Source organism: Apiospora marii (assembly GCF_038362585.1).
Source record: "Apiospora marii strain CBS 49790 chromosome Unknown utg000004l_segment0_segment0, whole genome shotgun sequence".
Classification (NCBI taxonomy): domain Eukaryota; kingdom Fungi; phylum Ascomycota; class Sordariomycetes; order Amphisphaeriales; family Apiosporaceae; genus Apiospora; species Apiospora marii.
In genome coordinates this window covers 1,090,810-1,109,440 of record NW_027117375.1, presented here as the reverse complement: position 1 = coordinate 1,109,440, position 18,631 = coordinate 1,090,810, and the positions used below count along the sequence as shown (strand labels likewise).

The window sequence follows — 18,631 nt, the reverse complement described above, 5'->3', positions numbered from 1 at the left end:
TACTGGACACTGTAGAATGGGTCAAAGGGAGAAAATAAACATAACTTGTCGATGCCTTCATCACATACGGTCTACATTTTTCAAATGTGCTACATGCACAGGTGACTTCTTTTCATGATATCCATCGTCTCTGAGACAATTCTGTATTATTCTACACCCATCCCTATCCAGGTAGCGCCCAAGCCCGCGCATGGTTCCAGCACTGTTTCGGAAGCTCACATCGGTTTGACGCCTCGGTCTGTTCTGAGTAGGATGGTATGATTTACCCTTGATTGGGCATGTCTTGAGGTTTCGTGCTTGTCCCGCTAATCAATGGCCATTCGTGACTCTCTAAACCCGTTAGCAAGGCGCCCTTGCGAATCATGAATCATGTTCACTAACCCATCCTTCTGCTCGTCTTCGGGAGACTCAACAGTTCAGACATCCTTCATCTCGGTGTCGGAGGTCTCGCTCGTGTCTTCCTGCTTCACGTCTAGAGCCTCGCCTCTCATCTGCCCCTTCTTCTTCAGCAGCTCCGGGTTGTCGATTGCCTCGATCCAACCCTGGACCCAGGCGCTCAGGAATGATCCCTTGGGAAGATCCTGTGATTCTCGAAGGAAGCGACGGCGTCCGTCGACGAGGAGATCGATCGTCTTCATGAGGATGTCGACATCAACCTGGGTGCTCTGGGCCCAGTCCACCGACTGTTTGATGGCCAGCCAGAAATCGCGCTCCGTCTTGCACATGGCCCACTCGTCCTTTCTCTCCATTGATAGCTTGAAAAGCTGGACGAAGCACTCGGTGAATTTGTTCCATGGCTGCATTCGCTTGTACTCCTCATCAGAATAGGCCGTCTTAACTGCGGCCACGATCCTATATTCGTCGCGCCGGTTCTTGAGTAGGGCACCCTTCCACTTGGCCTCCTTGGGTCGCTCGAAGAAGAAGCCGTTGTCGTCAATCATGAGGTTTAGGCCCTTGGCATCATCGGGAAACTGCGTCCTGACCATATTTGCGATGTGGTCTAGGATGATGAGTCAGTGTCAAATGGTCTAGCAAAAACTGAGATAGCAAGCAGCAGAGGGCCGCTCTATTATAATTATGTGGTTGGGTAGATCACTTACAGCAGTGGATTATTGCAAAGAGGTATCGGGCATGTAGCTTCAGTCGTAGGAACAGGTTGCCTGTTGTTCGTGTATGGTTGTGGCGTTGTACCATAAGCACGAGGGGTTGGTGTTGAAGGTTGACATAGATGGGGAGGCTTTTATCTATAGACCTTTTTGCACATTACTGATTGAGAGAGGGGTGAAAGTCATTGAATACAGCCCTTCTGTATCTTATCTGATTTTGCAACCAGTACCTCAGTGTATTCAATGCTTCGCAAAAGCTCAGTCTGATCAAGTTGTCAGGCAGGGCGAGGTCCTTCCTGCGAAGGCTGTGAACTGGATTCTGTTCGATTTGAAACACCCGCATCTCCTGCCAGCTTTCTGCAGAATTTCTGGGAGAGTTATAGCAAACATCACAGAAATCTGTTGCACTTTTTCTTTTCTTCTTTCTGCATTGAAGGGTATACGCAGTCACCAACTACGCCTCTCCTCTTTCTAGCCAGCGCTCAGAACCAAGCCCGATGGATCCCAGATTACCTCACCACCTCCAGCAAGCCATCAGTGCCAACCAAGCTAGACTCATTCAACAGCTGCGGAATGAGAATGCAAGGCTGAAGGGAAACAGGGCCTCTTCGCATGACAGTAGCCTGCAGGCCCTGGTAGAGGGGAAGTTTCGGTGTTACACGGATCGGATTGGCCAACTTGAAGGGCAGCTAGCAGAAAGAAACGCCCAAATCGAGCAGAGAGCCGCTGACCTCGATGAGAATTGCGATTAGAACACCAAGCTTCGTCTCCAAGTCCAGGTCAAAGAAGGCCTGATCAACCAGCAAGCCGCAAAGATCAATCAACAAACCGGTGAACTCGAAGAGCTGGGCAGCGAGAACCAGCATCTATATCTTCAGATTCAACGAATAGAAGGACACAATTAGACAGCAAGTCGACCGTATCGAACAGTCAGACTTCAGAAGCCAACAACTCCATCGAGACAACACGGATCTCCAGTCCTCAAAGGAACAGTTGCAGAACTTATTCAGCCAGGAGGTTCTGCGCCGGCTCGGCGAGATACTTGCCTCAACCCTATCCGCCCAGTCAGTTGCGCACAACAACCGGGGCCAACAGCTTGACCAGGCTGTATCGATGACACAGGAGCATCAAATCAAGGAGCAACTTGATAAGCTAGAGCGCAAATGTCATGGCTTGGAGGATCCGGATGAGGAGTAAGCGGCATCTGAACATTGACGAACTTGAAGATGTAAGTAATTTGGCATGGTATTTCCCTCTCTCGACATAGACTAAGGCGCGACCTGGGGAATGATGGCTCAGTAGCAGTTGTTGTATGGCAATATGGCCTGTCGATAGCAATGGCGCAGAAGTTCTCATTTTCAGCTAGCTATTGACCTCAGGAGGTGGATCATTACTTGCTTGAACTGGAGATGAATAAACATGGGAATCCCGTCCTGACGATAAAAGGAACATATTCTTCTTCCGCGATTGCCTCGAAAGCGAGTAATTTCCAAGTGGACTGCTGGCTACGAGTAAATATATGGTAATTGGTATTGCCCTTGTAATTTGTGTACCTAATAAGCTGGATCAACATACCGAGATCACCCCTGCGGAGCTTAGTGTCATCACGAATTGCGAATGAATGAGATCAAAAGGCTTGTTGGTGGAACTAGAATTTCATGGTATCATATCAAAGGTAGAGCAACATAAAAATACGGCCAGCTCAAGGCTGCTCTGGCACTATTTCCATCATATCTAGCCATTCCAACGTAAAAGCTGTTACTATCTTGCACCAATCCCTCACCGTTGGCATGTCCAGATGCTCGCCGTCATCTTGGAGAGTATGCCACTCATCGGGAAATCTCGAGGGAATGAGATGTAGGATGGGAACGCCACGTTTCATGAACGGTTCGTGGTCGTCCCCGACGAAGCTTTTGCTGAACTGATCGGGTACTTTGCCCGCCTCGTAGAGGAATGGCTGTGCTGGCTTCGTTTCGAGAAGGCCCAGCTTCCGCATTCGTTCTTCGACACTCGCCATGTTCTTGTAGGCCCAGTGCGTGGGGAGGAAATACGAAGGAATCCGGGGTGCGCGGACCCCAAGAGATCCAGCAGCACGAAAATGCTAATTTGGCTCAAGGGGTCGCGGTAGTTCGACAGGGCCGGGTTCATCGTGTGTTCCCACTCCTCGGCGAGAGACCTGGATCCGTAGAGGGAATCGGTCGACGTCCATGCCGGGCCGAAAGCCTCTTCTCCATCGAGCAGGAGTATCTGCAGCCCCATATCCATTGGCACCGTCCCTCCCAACTCGCCGAGAGCCACCATCTCCTGGTGCATCTGTTTCATGTACTTGTCCACAAATCTCGCAATGTGCATGAGAATAGCACAGGGCACGGCGCTATCGATGGCGCCGATGAAACCCTCCGGCTCGTACTTGCTGTCGTAATGCGCTACCAACGTCAAGTAGTTCGCCTGCCCTGGTTTCGTCCATGGTGGTTCTTTGCGAACAATCAGGTTCGAGAAGGGGATCTGCTTGTTGCCAGTCACCGGCGTCGTTCCTGTCGAGTTCTGCCATAACAGGTTCCAGTCTGGTAACTCTTTGCGAAAGAAGTTGACAAAGTGCTGCTGCGTCTTGGCCTGGCCGGGCGTTCCAGGAACTCGGGGTATCAGGATGGGCGCAAGAAGGCCTTCTTGGTTGTGGATGTCGAAGTCGGATTCGGCCAATGTCAGGTTTCGCAAAAAGTCGTCAGAGAGCGTCTGGTAGGCGATGGCGCATGCGAAGAGGAGTTGGAGGACCAGCAAGAAGGGCAGGTGCCCCCTCGGGGATGGGCGCGACAGGCGCATAACAGCTAGCTACCTCGAGCCAGCGAGGTCGTAATTGCGCGGTCGACACTTGAAGAGGTGTTTAATGTGAATGATAGTGGGAGAATGAATTATAATCGTCTAGGGGTCGACATGCTGTGCGGACGAAGTTGATGGTCGACTTCTCATCGACCTGGTCGCGTAACTGTCTCGCTGTTCAATGGCTCGATTTAGCCATCTATCGGAGACTGCTCAATCGGTCTCAAGTGGCTGGAGTCGTCAAGGAGTTAACTCCGGCAGATCCTCCGAGTGGCTGAACCCCACTATCAGCACTAGCCGTCGCTTGGCACCTCGATTTAGGTACATTTGTATCTAGCAGATGGTCAAGGCTCCCCCGCAATTATCAAAAGGTTAGGTAAGGTAAGGTGCATGGTAGGTATGGAGGGTGGAGAGGGCTCCTGACATCTGATGATAACCTCACGAGTGTTTCCTGGTTGTACTGCGATACCGACGTTGTATGATGGGAATTCGGAAATCTGATCCAATGCATGCAAAGTTGCCACCGGGAAGCCAGCTTTTCAGACTCGTAGATAACTTTCGAATCGTACCATGGCCTTCGCAGACGTGCATATCAACGACCTCCTCTGGTAGGAACTTGCCTCGATTTTGTCCGACGGGACGAGCAGCATCATATCGACCACCACGCACTTAGCTAGTTGAAATGGCTACCTCAGACCTGCTATCACGGCATTAAAATGGCTGGAACCTTCATTGGCTCCCCTGTCACGTCTTGATGAGGTGATTGCACTCGGCATACCAGTTGATATTGCAGAGACATGAGCTGTAACGCTGGTTGATAAGCAGTCAGCTGGTACATCTCTACTCCCGCTTCTCGTAGTCGCGGGCCTGGACTCGGGCGGCCTGCTCTTGACAATCGGGTTGTTTGTTGCCATCTCCTCTTGACCTTCTCCAAGACTCCAACGGGATCAGCACCACATGACGTCTGGATGAGCAGCTAGCTCACACCATCGACGAATTGGAACATCAGATCACGGCGATACCATTACTCACGATCCAAAGCCAAATTAAATTGACGTAGGAGGACTATGGGAATAGCCGAGTAGGTCCTTTTCGAGGGGCCCCATCTGGTATATAGTCGCGTGCAGTACGCCATGGTTTTGCACCCTCTCCCTGGCTGTTTTACTTAAGTGACATATCACCTACCTAGTCGAACAATCTTCTCTATCAGATAAGAAAGCTTCCAACACAGTAGACCATGTCGTCTCCAGATAGCCACGGTCTCCCAGACCCTGCCATCAAGGCCGCCCATGACGGGTTGCATCATGTCGAACAAGAGCAGCACGAACGCGAGGCGGCTGCGAAACGCGGTCTGCCTGACGAGGCCATTGTCGCTGACCGAGAGTTCATGCAGGGCGTCGAGAGGCGAGCATCAGTAAGCCCTTCCGGGGGACCTTGATACTCCCCTAAGTACGGTGGTGGCTAATACAGAGGGCTAACGATACACCAACAGGAGTCGTCGCAGACCAGCGCTACCAAGTCCGGGTCCAAGATCAAGAGGGCCATTGACAAACTGATGCCAGGAAATCATAACTGAGAACCGCGATGTTGTCGCGTCTGGGACAAGTAATTGTATACTATCTATTAGGAACAAGTCGTTGCTGCTCTGTATCAATGGTAAAATGAATAAAACCGTAATCCAACGAGTGTCACTTTTCTTGCCGTGCGGCGTCTGCAGAAGTCCAACCGATACTTGCATGGTCAACGACCAGAACTCGCAATCGCTGCATTGTGATAGAGTACTTGTACTGCAATCTGAAATACACCATGCAATTGGTCGTCAGCAAAGCTGCATGACCCAGTGCGACCATCATCTCGTTAGTGTCATCCTACGGGGGGCTCAGCTAGGCTCAGCTCGGCTCAGCCACCAACCACCTGCTACGCCGCGTGCTTACATTTGATAAGCAGTGAAATACCACGACAATATATGCAGAGCTCGCGCCATATCTCCTTTCCGGAAGATCTAGGACTTGACCCTACAGTTCATCTTGGTAGTCATCAGTACCCTGTTACATCTCTACAATGGCACCCAGCACGAGATCGAAAGAAGCGGAGGCAGCTGAAGAGGCCTTGCCGGCTTACGAGGCCATTGCCGGACCTTCATCGGCCGGCGACCGAGTAGGCGCATCCTCTTCGGCTCAACCCTCTTCGGCTCAACCCTCTTCAGGCGCTGCGGAACTTCCTCGTGCAAATAGTGGAGTCCAGGGTCCTACGGGACCTACACCCTCGGAACCTTTCAATTTCCCCACGGGCGACGCGTTACCACCATCATACAGTCCACCAACCCCTCCAGGCGGTCAGCGGCCCATCGCTATACCGCAATCTTCCCCGGACAAAGCAGCCCCCTTTCTACAGGCATACCCGCCATCACTCCTGAGCTATGGGATACCTCAAAACACGTGGGAGTCCTTTGTGAAGACCACGAATGCTTTCCTGACCGCCAAGGTGGGCGACCAGGCTGTCCAGCACGCCGCGGATATGGGCCGCAAGATCAGCGACCTGCCGAAGCGGTACAGCAAAGAAACGGTGGCGCAGGCCAAGCAGATCCGCCGCGATGTCAGCGAACAGGCCAAGAAGGGCAACTACATCGCGGCGAGCGTGGGCGCCATCGGCGGCTCCATCACGTTGCCGGTCGGCGCGGCGCTGCGCATTGTGGGGGCGGCCGTCACGCTGCCAATGGCCTTGATGGGCAGCATCGCCGCGAAGCCCAAGACGCCGCGCGAGCGGGCGGCGGCCTACGTGGCGGCGGCCAACGGCAAGTGGTTCCACGGCCGCGGGCTCGACGCGCGGCTGCTCGACTCGGCGGAGCTGGCCGAGGCGGTCGGTCTGCCGCCCGGCCACTTGGCGGACCTCGCCCGCGAGCACAGGAAGGGCGGCGCCCAGGCGCAGATGGCGGCCCTGGCCGGGTGGATCGCCGATGTGGAGGTCGGCGCCGCGGAGAGCATCGTCACGCTCGACTGGGGTGCGAAGACACTCTGGCTGGTCGTCCTCTCTGGCGTGCCTGTTACGGAGGAGGATACGGAGACGGCGAAGGGCAAAGAACAGGGCAACACTACCCCAGCGTAGTACCGGCCGTGGGCCCCGGAAGGGTTGCTTGCTACATACGTACCAATAGTTGAGCTGTTTCAGCAAATTCTACGCGCGCAGGGCAATACTACTATATCGTCATCCACACGCCTTTACAGACCCATTCATGATGACATTGTTTCATCGGCGGCTCGCCGATATCTACTCGGCTCCTAGCAACCCACAAATCCTTATTCAGTCTTGATGACAACCTGCCGCATCCGTCCTAGTTTACAGTGAATCTGTCGAGCCCCATGACTCGGGGGATCGTAAGTTGACCTGCTCTCGAGAAGGGCAGAGAAGTGAAAAGGGGGACTCTTTTCAAAACCAAATATCAAACATCGTGCGCAGGGGTTTCTTCGGGGGGTCGAGGAGAGATGAGGCGACTGATTAAAGAGTCGAGAAAGTTATGAGATGCACAGACCCTTGAAACTTCCCGGGTGTCCACCTGGCGCAACGGTCCATTCATTTTGGCCCATCCCCATCAAGCCTCCTGGTAGGTACATGTTTCGAGCGTACAAGAAAGTTCGGTACACGCTTAATTACGCGGGCAGGAGACAGAGGTTTGTAGCAGCTTGTCACGTTGTCTTGTCTCACTTTTCGATACTGTAAGCCAACTGGAGAGGTTCTGGGAGAGGTACTCACTTTTACCATTTGTCGTTGTTTCGGTTGCATACATTGATTGGTTTACTACTTACATTGCCTACTTCATTTATTGTACAGTAGATACGGAAGTGTGATTGAACTGGGACGAACGGTCATGAACGGCCCGAGAAACCACCAGGGAAGGTGGTAAGCTGAGAGAACAAGAGCATTGCTGACAAACAAAAACAGAAACAAATAAATAAAAATACCTACCTACACAACGAGATTGCCATTGATTGATAGTTTGTCGTTGCTAGCTATCCGAGCTTGCAAAAGGATATTTTTCTTCAGAGCAAGCAAGCTCGACAACCCACTAACCTGCAAAGCGCAAGTGCTACTCGTTAGTTGCCAGGTTCCTCCGGCTAGTGTGTACAGTGCAGCTGCGTAGCGTAACGACCCAGGCCAACCACCCGCAATTTGCAAAAACCGCCTGAGGATCAGCATTCAGTTTACTTACCTCATTTATTATGTCAGATTGGTACGGGGTTGCGCGCATATAACCCCATCAATAGTTGTATCTGCAGACAATCTTATCCAAACGTCGTCGTGGACGGGCTCCTGTTAGGTACATATTCGCTCTATGTGAGGCAATTGATGTAGGTATCTGCAATAACGAATTGAGGGGAGAGTCTCGAGAGAGTCAGGTGAGGGAGAGCGCATGTGCCCTGTAAATCCAGGTAGACATGCAAGCATACAGATACCGTGTGCTGTACACGGTCTGCTACTGTCCCGCCCTCAATATCCGGTTGATGCAGTCAGTGCAGGCTCTTGGCTCCTCCTAACCAGCCTACTTTCGCGGCCCCTTGACCCCTGTCCTCCCGCTCTGGTCGCATTTCGTGGGACCATGATCCATTTGGTCTTTCCCAAGGAACATTGCCATGAACTCGGACTTGTCTTGGTGTCACGTCCAGTATGACATGTTTTCTTTTTTCTCCCTATCCGTCTCTTGTCGTTTTCCTATCACCATGTCGTTTTTAGTTTTCTACCATTAATTCTTGCAATTTCCAACATAGCAGGCCTGCGAGCGTCGAGTCTACCTACTCAATTCCTTTAGTCTCCCACCGATTCTCTTCCGAAAGCACCAAAGCACGAAAGCTTGTCTCGAATCCTGTATATCCGAAAATTTCGGTTCCCGGCGCGCGACCAAACGATTGGAGAGAGAGCCGTCGAGGCATCATACTCCCCAGTCTTATTAGTCGTCCGGCCCGGCCCTATTTGGTCGCTGTTCTCTGCGTACAAACGAGATCACCTAGGCGACACGAGACCGACGCCGCGCATGACATAGGTCATAGCTGCTTTGCGACACGAAATAGGGGCCGTTGCAGCAGAAAGGCACATCCGAGTTGGACCTACCTTGTGCGCTCTCTATCACACCAGCTTAGATCCCAACATCTGGATCGACCGTTCGAAAATTGGTACCGCAGTTCCTGCACCAACCCGACGTTCCTCGGGAACACCTGTAGCCAGGCACGAAGCGAACGCCGAGGCGTAGAGTCGTGGCACCTCGAGTTTGCCGAATCCTCACTTTGGAAGTGACTTGCTGCGTTGATCAAGCCTCGTGACAACCTGGGCGCGGCCGGAAGAAGTGGTCGCCGTGGCGGAGGCAAAATAGGACATGCAGACAAGCAAAGCCCGGGCCGAGGCGCTGGGACGAAAGGCCAAGGTCAGTCACGAACAGCCTCTACTGGGTCTTCGCAGCCCAGCCTGCCGTCTAAATTTTTCTTGCTCCGGGTGACTAACGTTTTGGTGCAAACTGTAGCTCGCCAACTCATATCAGGAACTTCTCGAGTAAGCTCCCTCGCTCTGCCCAAAGTCACAGCCCCTACTGGTGTTCTCGATGCTAACAACTTGCTCGGTAGCGAGTTCTCCAATGTCGATTTGAAAAACGTGGGCAACTACGGTCTGGGGAAATTAATAGGAAAGGGTTCCTTTGGCAAGGTTTACCTTGCGACGCACAAGCTCACTAATGGTTCTAAGGTTTGTTTAACCTCGACCACGATTATCAGGGGTTGATGATATTGATTCGTGTTTGCATCAGGTTGTGCTCAAGTCGGCCAAGAAAGATGACTCGAACTTGGCTCGCGAAATCCATCACCACCGGCAATTCGTCCACCCACACATCGCACGGCTCTATGAGGTGATAGTCACGGAATCCCTGGTGTGGCTGGTTTTGGAGTATTGCCCAGGCGACGAATTATACAACTACCTGCTGAAACATGGCCCACTACCGGTCGAGAAAGTTCAGAAGACTTTTACGCAGCTGGTAGGTGCGGTGTGTTATGTGCATCAGCAATCGTGCGTCCACCGGGACCTGAAGCTTGAGAACATCTTGTTGGACAAGCACGAAAACGTGAAACTGGTCGACTTTGGTTTTACGCGCGAGTATGAAGGCAAATCGAACTACCTGCAGACCTTTTGCGGAACGATCTGCTACTCAGCACCCGAAATGCTCAAGGGGGAGAAGTATGCTGGCGAGAAGGTGGACGTGTGGAGCTTGGGCGTCATCCTGTACGCGCTGCTCTGCGGCGAGTTGCCTTTCGACGACGACGACGACAACGTGACGAGGAAACAGATCCTCTCCGAGGAGCCCAAATATCCCGACCATTTGTCTGCTGATGCCGTGTCACTTATCAAAATCCTCCTTTCGAAACGGCCCCTGCTTAGGCCGACGCTTCCAGATATTCTGCAACACCCCTTTTTGCTAGAGCACGCCCCACAGCAACAAGCCATTCTGAAGCTCCACCAGCCGGCTCCCTTTACCACGGCGTTGGAGAAGGATTGTCTCCATCGAATGAGAGGTGCCGGAGTCGATATAGACCAAGTCATTGAAAGCGTACTATCACAAAGATGTGACGCGTTAGCGGGCTGGTGGACACTGCTTTTGGAGAAGGAGGAGCGGAAGGCCAAGAGAAGAGAGAGGAGACGGAAAGAGAAGGAGGCTGAGAACAGGAACTCTCGTCGGTTCTCGGCTGCGTCGAGCAAGCTCGAGCGTATGGCCCCGATTATGGACGAAGACGGCGTCTTCAGGCTCGGGGACCCCCCTCTGCCACGAACTCGGGGGCGAGCAGAGAGGAGAAGTGCTCACTACACGGATCTCAACATCTCAGAGTTGCCCAACCTCCCGGAGTCCTATGCGAAAGGCAACTTCAGCCCGGACAACGATGTGCCTCCGCCGCCTTTGGAAAAGGACTCTATACGGTCTACTAGTACGTCGCTACAACGAAGACCCGTTCCGCCACCAAAGGAAGGCATTCTCCGCAGTGCAAGATCTAGAGGCTCGACACTGCACCTGGTGACTGCGCCCGACGTGCTTGGGGTTAACAACAACGACAATGACAAGTCCCAGCAAGAGCCTCAGCAGAAAATGCGCAAGAAGCCGTCGCAGGCAATTATACAGCACTGGAAGACTTGGAAGCACTGGATTGTGGACACCACTCGACGCCATACGCCCAGTAAACGACCCAGTTTGTCGACTCCGAATTTGAATGGGAAAAACGGCAACAAGAACAAAGATGTCAGCCCGCGACCCCACACTAGCAAAAACACCTCCTATGAGAATGGCCAAGCTGAGACCACGACCGAAACAGCCCAGACCAATGGCCATGTGACGAGAAGTGCTGGTTCCAACCGGGGTGGCGGCAATGTCACTACGCCCACCATGCTATCTCACACGCACACGAACTCAGGACAAATGAGACAACGGGGGCCGTCTTCGGCATCCTCGTACAAGCGACACTCGCTATCTCCCGCTCCGATCACGCCTCGCTCCACAGTACGCCGGCCCTCGGGCGGTCTTCGCGGCCGGAAATCAACTTCTTCCTCACTGAGCTCCATCCATACCATGCCCCGTCACCAGCATACTCATTCGAAGGCCAGCTCGACTTCGTCCACGGCGTCTATGTCGACTGCGAAGACCCCACTAGCAACTGGACGGTCGCCGCATCATTCAGTCAAGGTTCTTCCTGCCACGCCGACCAGTTCAGCCTTTCCATCGAATATCCGGTTGGTCAGGGGCCCCACGCTCTCTCTTAACTTCAACGAGGGTATGCCGTCTGGCAATCAAAATCAGCCACTTGGGAGCCCAAACCCCTTCGCATCCCAAAACATCCTGTTTGCAAAGAGAAAGAAGAACATCTTCAAGGGGCCCATGCTCTCTCTTGGAAACCAAGGTGGTGGAAGTCGTAGCCGAGAAACTAGCCATAGCCGCAACGCTAGTGCCAATGGTCTCGGACGGCGAAGTGGCGAAATGGCTATCCAAGAAGAGGACGAAGAGGCCGAGGACGAGTTGCAGAGCAAGGAAGATGGGGAGCAAAGAGAAATGGACGAGGAAAGCATCGAAGAGGTAGATCAGTTCAGCCCTATCATTAGAGTGCCTGGCGAACAGGTTGAGGAGATCTACGAAGAAGATGGGGCCGGAGGAGACAGCGCGGCTGATTACTTCTCCACGCCAGTAAGTGAGCCAGAGAAGCTCACAATGCCCTCGACCATTACCCCCGCGGCGGTTTGATGTGGGCTCTCTGGTATTGTCCGGCATTACCCACTGGGCAGGCCATATGAGTGCAGTCTTCTATATTTCGGACTGCACAATTCTTTGAAGATTCTGATCGGCTTGGCGCAAGGTGCTTTCAGAGAACAAATTTCCTTGACTCTTCTTTTTTCTTTACATCAAGATATCCATCTGTTATTTTGCTTCTGTACATAGTCTGGCGCGAGAGAAACGGATACGTTATAACTAGGCGTGCTGGTGCATGCCTCAAGTTCTTTCCACCTTGACCCCTTACGACCCTCGCAACTGGTCTTTTCCGCATGCAGTGTCATTCGATGATATGATATCTTCCTCGGTCCTTGGGTGATTCTCAAAGAGCTACATCAAGCACCATATCAACGTATCGAACTTATCTGTTGTATTAATGAAATATAATCCAGCCTCATATCTCCTCATGGGCTTGGCATTTTCTCTCCGCTTCTAACTTGCACTGTGCCCTCTCAGCTACTGGCATTTTTCATCGCTCTACTGTGATGCCCACCGGACCTCCTGCCAGGTGCCAATGCAGGACCTGGTAGTGTCCAGGCGGGATACGGACACGGAACGGACGGTGTTGGCTCTCCAGGCGGCGGAGCTGCTGGCGAACAAGGTGCTTTTGGCGGCCATTATGAACTGTCTATTGCTCAAAAGCAATTCGAATCCTGGACTGGTTTCCTTTCAGGACCTAGCTACCCAGAGCTCTGAGACGGGTTGAGGCTTCGCTAGCCTGACCCCGCAGCAAAAGGGGCATGGGTGCGCAATGTACATCGATTATCAGGGCTGGCTCCGGATGAGCTTTTATCCAGGTTGCCAGGACTTTTGTTTAGATAGCTAAGAAAGAGCGAAGTGAAGACACTACCGTACTATGGGCGAGCCAGGATACATCTGGGGGGGGGGGGGAAGAAAAGACTGACGCCAACGTGCCGTGTCGCCAAGGAATCGTACCGCCTAGGAATACACGTGAGCTGCATGGGACATGGTGCCCAATCTTGTCCTACCTTGGCACGAGGACCTCCAATTCGGCCCGCATATGATTGGCGGCAACAGTGAGAGTCCCGGGGACAGTCACACCAAATGCCTCCCTCAATGCTCGAATCGGCCGATTGTCTATATAAGTATACAACACCGACTGCCTGAATTCCCTTGTTTGCACGTTTTACTGGGGGTACCGTGTTACCGTCGAGCATTGTCAGGTAACAAGACACGATAAATAATGGAAGTGACTTTTGAACATGCCTCTTGGGTCTGCCTCAGCGTCCTCCTGGCATCGTTCGTCACCCTTTTTCGTTTCTCCCTGAAGTCATTACGGCCTCGAAACTACCCGCCAGGCCCGCCAGCTCTTCCTTTTATCGGGAACGTCCACCACTTTGCCACAACCAAAACATTTCTCAAATTCGCGGAATGGCGAGCCGAGTACGGGGAGATTATTGGTCTCCAAGCTGGCCCAGGCCATCTTGTCGTCCTGAACAGTGCCCGGATGGCTCGCGAGTTGCTGGACAAGAGGGGTTCCATCTACTCGGGCCGCCCCAAAGACTACATTGTCAGGAACCACATCGTTTTCGAGGCCCAACACATCATCTTCCTCCCTTATGATAGCTACCTCAAACAATGGCGAACCGCTGTCGTCAGGCACCTCCTCGGGCCCACTGGTATTGAACAGGTGTCGCCTATTCTCGAGGCCTCGGCCGCTCATCTTTTGTACCGGCTCGCCGTGAACCCGGACCGGTTCGCTGACAGCTTTCGAAATTGGGCCTTGGCAACCCCGCTGCTCGCCATATGCGGCCACCGTGGTGAGCAGAAAGAACCCAAGCTCATCGACCTATTCTACAGCAACCAAGAGAACTGGCTGAATCTGCTAACGCCCGGAGTGGCGCCCCCGGTCGACATGTTCCCTGTCCTCAAGTGGGTGCCCGCGTTCCTGGCCAAGTGGAAGCGTACGGCACGGGATTTGCACAAGAATCAGCGGGGGTTTTATGAGATGATGCTGGATTCCGCCAAGGAGGAGCGTAGACAGAGGAAAGCCGCCTCGCCGTCACAGTCGTCGCCCGAGTATGAGTCGCTTATGGCGAGAATGCTGAGAACACAGGAGGAAAGCGGTAAGACCGAGTTCGACGACTGTCAGCTGGCATATCCTGGGAGGCGGCCTGCTGGACGCCGCGGTGGACACCACCTACTCGACGGCGTTGACCTTCGTCAAGATCCTGGCGGCGCGGCCTGAGATCATGAAGAAAGCACAGGCCGAGGTCGAAAACGTCTGTGGGACGGACAACAGACCCCCACAGCCCCAGGACATACCCAAACTACCATATCTCCGTGCCTGCTATTCAGAGGTGAGTCCCACTGGTGTTTTTGTTCATGTGACCCAACTACATTGACACGGTAATCTCACCTCGCCTATGTAACAGATCCTTCGCTGGAGGCCGCCCACCCCCAACAACCTGCCGCATGTCCTGGATGCCGATGACACGGTGGGCGGGTACCACCTACCCAAGGGTACCGTAGTGTTGCAGAACAGCTGGGCGATCGAGCGCGACCCCGAGCTGTACGACGACCCGGACGCCTTCGACCCGGAGCGATACCTGGGCAACGCTTTCGGGGTCAAGCCGGGGGTCGAGGCCCGGTGCCGCGCCGAGGGCCGCAAGCCCAACTACGCCTTCGGCGGCGGCCGGCGGCAGTGCCCCGGCGACGTGTTTGCCGTCACCAGCGTCCTCGTGGTGGCGGCCAAGCTGGTCTGGGGCTTCGAGCTCGAGCCCCGGGGGCCGCTGGACCTGAGCGTGGAGACCGGCTACCACGGGGGGCTCGTGTTGGGGTCCGAGCCGTTCGAGGTCGGGTTCGTGCCGAGGGGCGAGGGGCGCCGGAGGGCGATGGTGGAGGACTATGAGAGGACTCGGGGCCGTTTGCAGTAGGCGGGACCAACGTTATCTACATACTCCTGTTATGGTAAAGAATCATTGCATGTTGCTAGCCCGTCAGGTATTCCGTCGCCAGCCAGTTTAGATCCTAATATCGGCTGTCCTGACTCGAATCATTCCACCTCTCATCAGACACGAGATGAGGTCACATAAACGGACGTTACTTGGGCCTACTCTATTAGACTTAACATTGTTAAAGTAAAGGAAAATCGTGAACGATAACGAAGTCCCGGATGATGGTCTGCAATTACCATCCATAAAGGGGAAGGGAAACACATTACTTATTACGTATGATATTTGGCAATATAAACAAGGGCTAGATAAGGTCAGCCCGTTCTCGCTGGAGCTACAGTGGATCTCTTCGGGGAGCCACCGATCCAAGCCCACTAAGCGGCCGCCCCCCGCGTCATTCTTCAAGAAGCTGGGTCAACCTGCATACCTTCATTCTACGGTAAACATTTCCAAAATAAAAAGCGATATCAAAGACCCGACAGCAGAGCCCGCTGCAGGTTGTCAATTGCTTTGTTCTGGCCCAGGTAAGACTGGCTGGTAATCGTAAAACCCAATTGACTGCCACTTGGTCATACGCCTCTGTTATTTCTTCACCATGAAGCTCCAGCTCCTCCCCGTATATCTGCTTGGGAGCTCCGCTGCCTACGCCAGCTCGCTGCAAAAGCCATTGGGCAACGGCTTTTCCGCCGACCAACGACCTGCTCACATCGCCTCGGAAACTAAAGGGGCGCCAAGCTACCGCGATGCGCTTCTGTCCCTCCACAAGCAGCTTATCGAGACCTCCTCAGTCAGCGGGGACGAGAATGCCGTCGGCACGTTTCTGGTCGACTATTTGACGGAACGCAACTTCCACGCACAGCTGGAGTTCATCCCCCCGTCCTTCAATGGTTCTTCTTCGACCGATGCCGCAAAGCCTCGTTTCAATGTGCTGGCCTGGCCGGGCAAGACCCGCAACCCAGAGCCCAAGCTGCTCGTCTCGAGTCACATCGACACCGTTCCGCCCTTTATCCCGTACTCGTCCTCCGACGCCGAGCCTAACTCCAACACGGTCATAAGCGGACGCGGCAGCGTCGACGCCAAGGCCGCGGTCGCCGCCCAGGTCATCGCGGTGCTCGAGCTGCTCGAGGCCAAGAAGGTCGAGGGGGAGGACGTGATGCTGCTGTACGTGGTGGGTGAGGAGGTCGGCGGCGACGGCATGCGCTACTTCAGCGCGACGCTTGACGAGCTGGACCCGCCACCGCGCTTCGACGCCGCCATCTTCGGCGAGCCGACCGAGGGCAAGCTGGCGTGCGGCCACAAGGGCTTCCTGGGCTGCGACATCACCGCCCGCGGCCACGCCGGCCACAGCGGCTACCCCTGGCTCGGCAAGAGCGCCACCGAGGTGCTCATGCGCGGCCTCGTCAAGGTCCTCGACACGGACCTCGGCAGCTCCGAGCGCTTCGGTAACACCACCGTCAACATCGGCCACATCGAGGGCGGCGTCGCGGCCAACGTGATTCCCGAGAATGCCCAGGCCAAAATCGCCCTGCGCGTAGCCATCGGGCCGCAGGAAGGAGGCGGCGAGATCGTCCAGGAACGGCTCTGGGAGACCCTGAAGAGCGTCGACGACGAGGCCTTTGAGATGAACTGCCAGAAGCCCTACGGAGCTGTCGATTGCGACTGTGAAGTCGCCGGCTTTGAGAACATCACCGTCAACTACGGCACCGACGTGCCGAACCTGAAGGGAGACCATACCCGCTATCTCTACGGACCTGGCTCGATTCTAGTAGCTCACGGCCCCGATGAGGCGCTCAAGGTGAAGGAGCTGGAACAGGCTGTCGAGGACTACAAGAAGCTTGTGCTTCATGTTTTGGGTAACTAAATTCACGATAATAGCCCTACACATTCAATGGTCGGTTCAACACAGGTTGGAGAGGCTTTGTACATTTTTATACTTAGTATATACCCATCAATCACTAATTCGATGTCGATGCCCGCTCTATGCAGTTCAAACCCATCCTCCTGTCCATCTGAGATGCCGACCCTTTTTGTGTGTATCGCCTTAACCCAAGAACTCCCGTTCCTTTAGCCCCTCAGTTTCCAACTTATGCCCATTTCTCGGGCGTAACTTCTGCCCATCCCTCGGGCGTAGGCGTAACCTCTGCCCATCTCTCGGGCATGATCTCCTTGAAGTCAAATCGCCCATCGGCACCCTTCGTCACAACACCACGCTCGGTGACCACGGCATCGATCAGCTCCGCCGGAGTCACGTCGAACGCCGGGTTCCATACACCGATGGTTTGATCAGCTGTCGCCACTCTGACCGACTTGGTGGTATCTACCTTACCGTCGGCACCGACGACAGCACCGCTAATCTGAGTCAGCTCCTCTGGCTTGCGCTGTTCGATCTTAATACCAGCACCGCTATCAGTGTGCAAGTCGATGGAGGTTGTGGGCGCGGCAACGATGAACTTGATGCCGTGGTGCTGGGCCAACACGGCCAAAGCGTAGGTGCCGATCTTGTTGGCCGTGTCGCCGTTGCGCACCACGCGGTCCGCGCCGACGATGACGGCGGCGATGTAGTCGCTGTGCTTTCTAGTGGCGAAGAGGGCGCCGGCCATGGAGTCCGTGATCAGGGTGGAGGGGATCTTCTCGAACGCCAGCTCGAAGGCGGTCAGGCGGCTGCCCTGGTTGTAGGGCCGGGTCTCGGTGCAGAAGGCATGGGACAGCGAGCCCTGCGAGTGGAGCGACCGGACGATGCCGAGGGCGGTGCCGTGCCCCGACGTGGCCAGGGAACCCGTGTTGCAGTGCGTCAGGACGGCGACCTTGCCCTCGGCCGACCTGATGGGTGCGTTCTCGAGGAGCCACTGGGCGCCGTGCGCGCCGATGCTCAGGTTGGTCTCGGTGTCCTTGCGGAAAATCTCCTCGGCGGCCTCGACGTACGCATTGACGATGGCTGACCGCGCGGCGTCCTGGTCCAGGCTGGTCACATTGACGCCCCTCACGACCTTCTTCAGGTTCGTGATGGCGTTGCCCAGGTCCACGGCCGTGGGCCGCGACTCGTACAGGTAGTCCAACCTGGAATCGATGTAGGCAATGGTGTCCTCCGCCGACGACGAGGGCCCGGCGCCGTTCTGTAGCTCGACGGCGTGGGCCAGAGCGGCGACGATGGCGATGGCGGGTGCGCCACGCACGCGCATCGAGCGGATGCAGTCGAAGCCCTCCTCGGCCGTGGTGACCGGGTCGTAGTGGTGCTCATGCGGGAGACGGAGCTGGTCAAGGACCTGCAGGGAGCCCCGCGTGTAACGGATAGCTTGTAGAGAAGCCATTTCTTTTCACTTTTTGACTTACACAGTGAATAAGAATCAATGAGCAGGAACACAGACACGAATAACGACTGTTTTTTCTTGAATGCCTAAGTACAAGATTATGTACTTTTTTCCCTCTAAAATAATACCTCCTACCCGTTAGCCCATATGGCATCCCACCTTTGGCAGGGGAGAGCTCCTTCTGATTTTGCCGGACCCCGC

The 18,631-nt window shown here is 54.5% G+C and overlaps 8 protein-coding genes across 8 annotated transcripts; 5 read left to right on the top strand and 3 right to left on the bottom strand.

Annotated features, from left to right (window-relative positions):
- Window positions 1-416: 416 nt before the first annotated feature.
- On the bottom strand, window positions 417-986 carry PG985_006286 (uncharacterized protein; the record flags this gene model as incomplete). The annotated part of the gene is made up of 1 exon (XM_066826055.1): window positions 417-986. The coding sequence occupies one exon, from the start codon at window positions 984-986 to the stop codon at window positions 417-419; it is 570 nt and encodes a 189-aa protein (XP_066685662.1).
- A 1,998-nt stretch (window positions 987-2,984) lies between these two features.
- Window positions 2,985-3,926, bottom strand: PG985_006285 (uncharacterized protein; the record flags this gene model as incomplete). The annotated part of the gene is made up of 1 exon (XM_066826054.1): window positions 2,985-3,926. One exon carries the CDS (start codon window positions 3,924-3,926, stop codon window positions 2,985-2,987), a length of 942 nt encoding a protein of 313 aa, XP_066685661.1.
- Window positions 3,927-5,160: 1,234 nt separating this feature from the next.
- Window positions 5,161-5,499, top strand: PG985_006284 (uncharacterized protein; the record flags this gene model as incomplete). The annotated part of the gene is made up of 2 exons (XM_066826053.1): window positions 5,161-5,337; window positions 5,416-5,499. 2 exons carry the CDS (start codon window positions 5,161-5,163, stop codon window positions 5,497-5,499), a joined length of 261 nt encoding a protein of 86 aa, XP_066685660.1.
- Window positions 5,500-5,984: 485 nt separating this feature from the next.
- PG985_006283 (uncharacterized protein) lies at window positions 5,985-7,028 on the top strand (the record flags this gene model as incomplete). The annotated part of the gene is made up of 1 exon (XM_066826052.1): window positions 5,985-7,028. The coding sequence occupies one exon, from the start codon at window positions 5,985-5,987 to the stop codon at window positions 7,026-7,028; it is 1,044 nt and encodes a 347-aa protein (XP_066685659.1).
- Window positions 7,029-9,227: 2,199 nt separating this feature from the next.
- On the top strand, window positions 9,228-12,903 carry PG985_006282 (MAP/microtubule affinity-regulating kinase; the record flags this gene model as incomplete). The annotated part of the gene is made up of 3 exons (XM_066826051.1): window positions 9,228-9,650; window positions 9,712-12,123; window positions 12,745-12,903. Coding segments are annotated over 3 exons (2,994 nt in total), but the record flags the coding sequence as incomplete, so codon positions are not given.
- Window positions 12,904-13,411: 508 nt separating this feature from the next.
- Window positions 13,412-15,104, top strand: PG985_006281 (uncharacterized protein; the record flags this gene model as incomplete). The annotated part of the gene is made up of 3 exons (XM_066826050.1): window positions 13,412-14,294; window positions 14,338-14,528; window positions 14,604-15,104. The coding sequence occupies 3 exons, from the start codon at window positions 13,412-13,414 to the stop codon at window positions 15,102-15,104; spliced, it is 1,575 nt and encodes a 524-aa protein (XP_066685657.1).
- Window positions 15,105-15,717: 613 nt separating this feature from the next.
- PG985_006280 (uncharacterized protein) lies at window positions 15,718-16,983 on the top strand (the record flags this gene model as incomplete). The annotated part of the gene is made up of 1 exon (XM_066826049.1): window positions 15,718-16,983. The coding sequence occupies one exon, from the start codon at window positions 15,718-15,720 to the stop codon at window positions 16,981-16,983; it is 1,266 nt and encodes a 421-aa protein (XP_066685656.1).
- A 223-nt stretch (window positions 16,984-17,206) lies between these two features.
- On the bottom strand, window positions 17,207-18,430 carry PG985_006279 (S-methyl-5-thioribose-1-phosphate isomerase; the record flags this gene model as incomplete). Its single annotated transcript, XM_066826048.1, has 1 exon — window positions 17,207-18,430. One exon carries the CDS (start codon window positions 18,428-18,430, stop codon window positions 17,207-17,209), a length of 1,224 nt encoding a protein of 407 aa, XP_066685655.1.
- Between the last annotated feature and the right edge of the window lie 201 nt (window positions 18,431-18,631).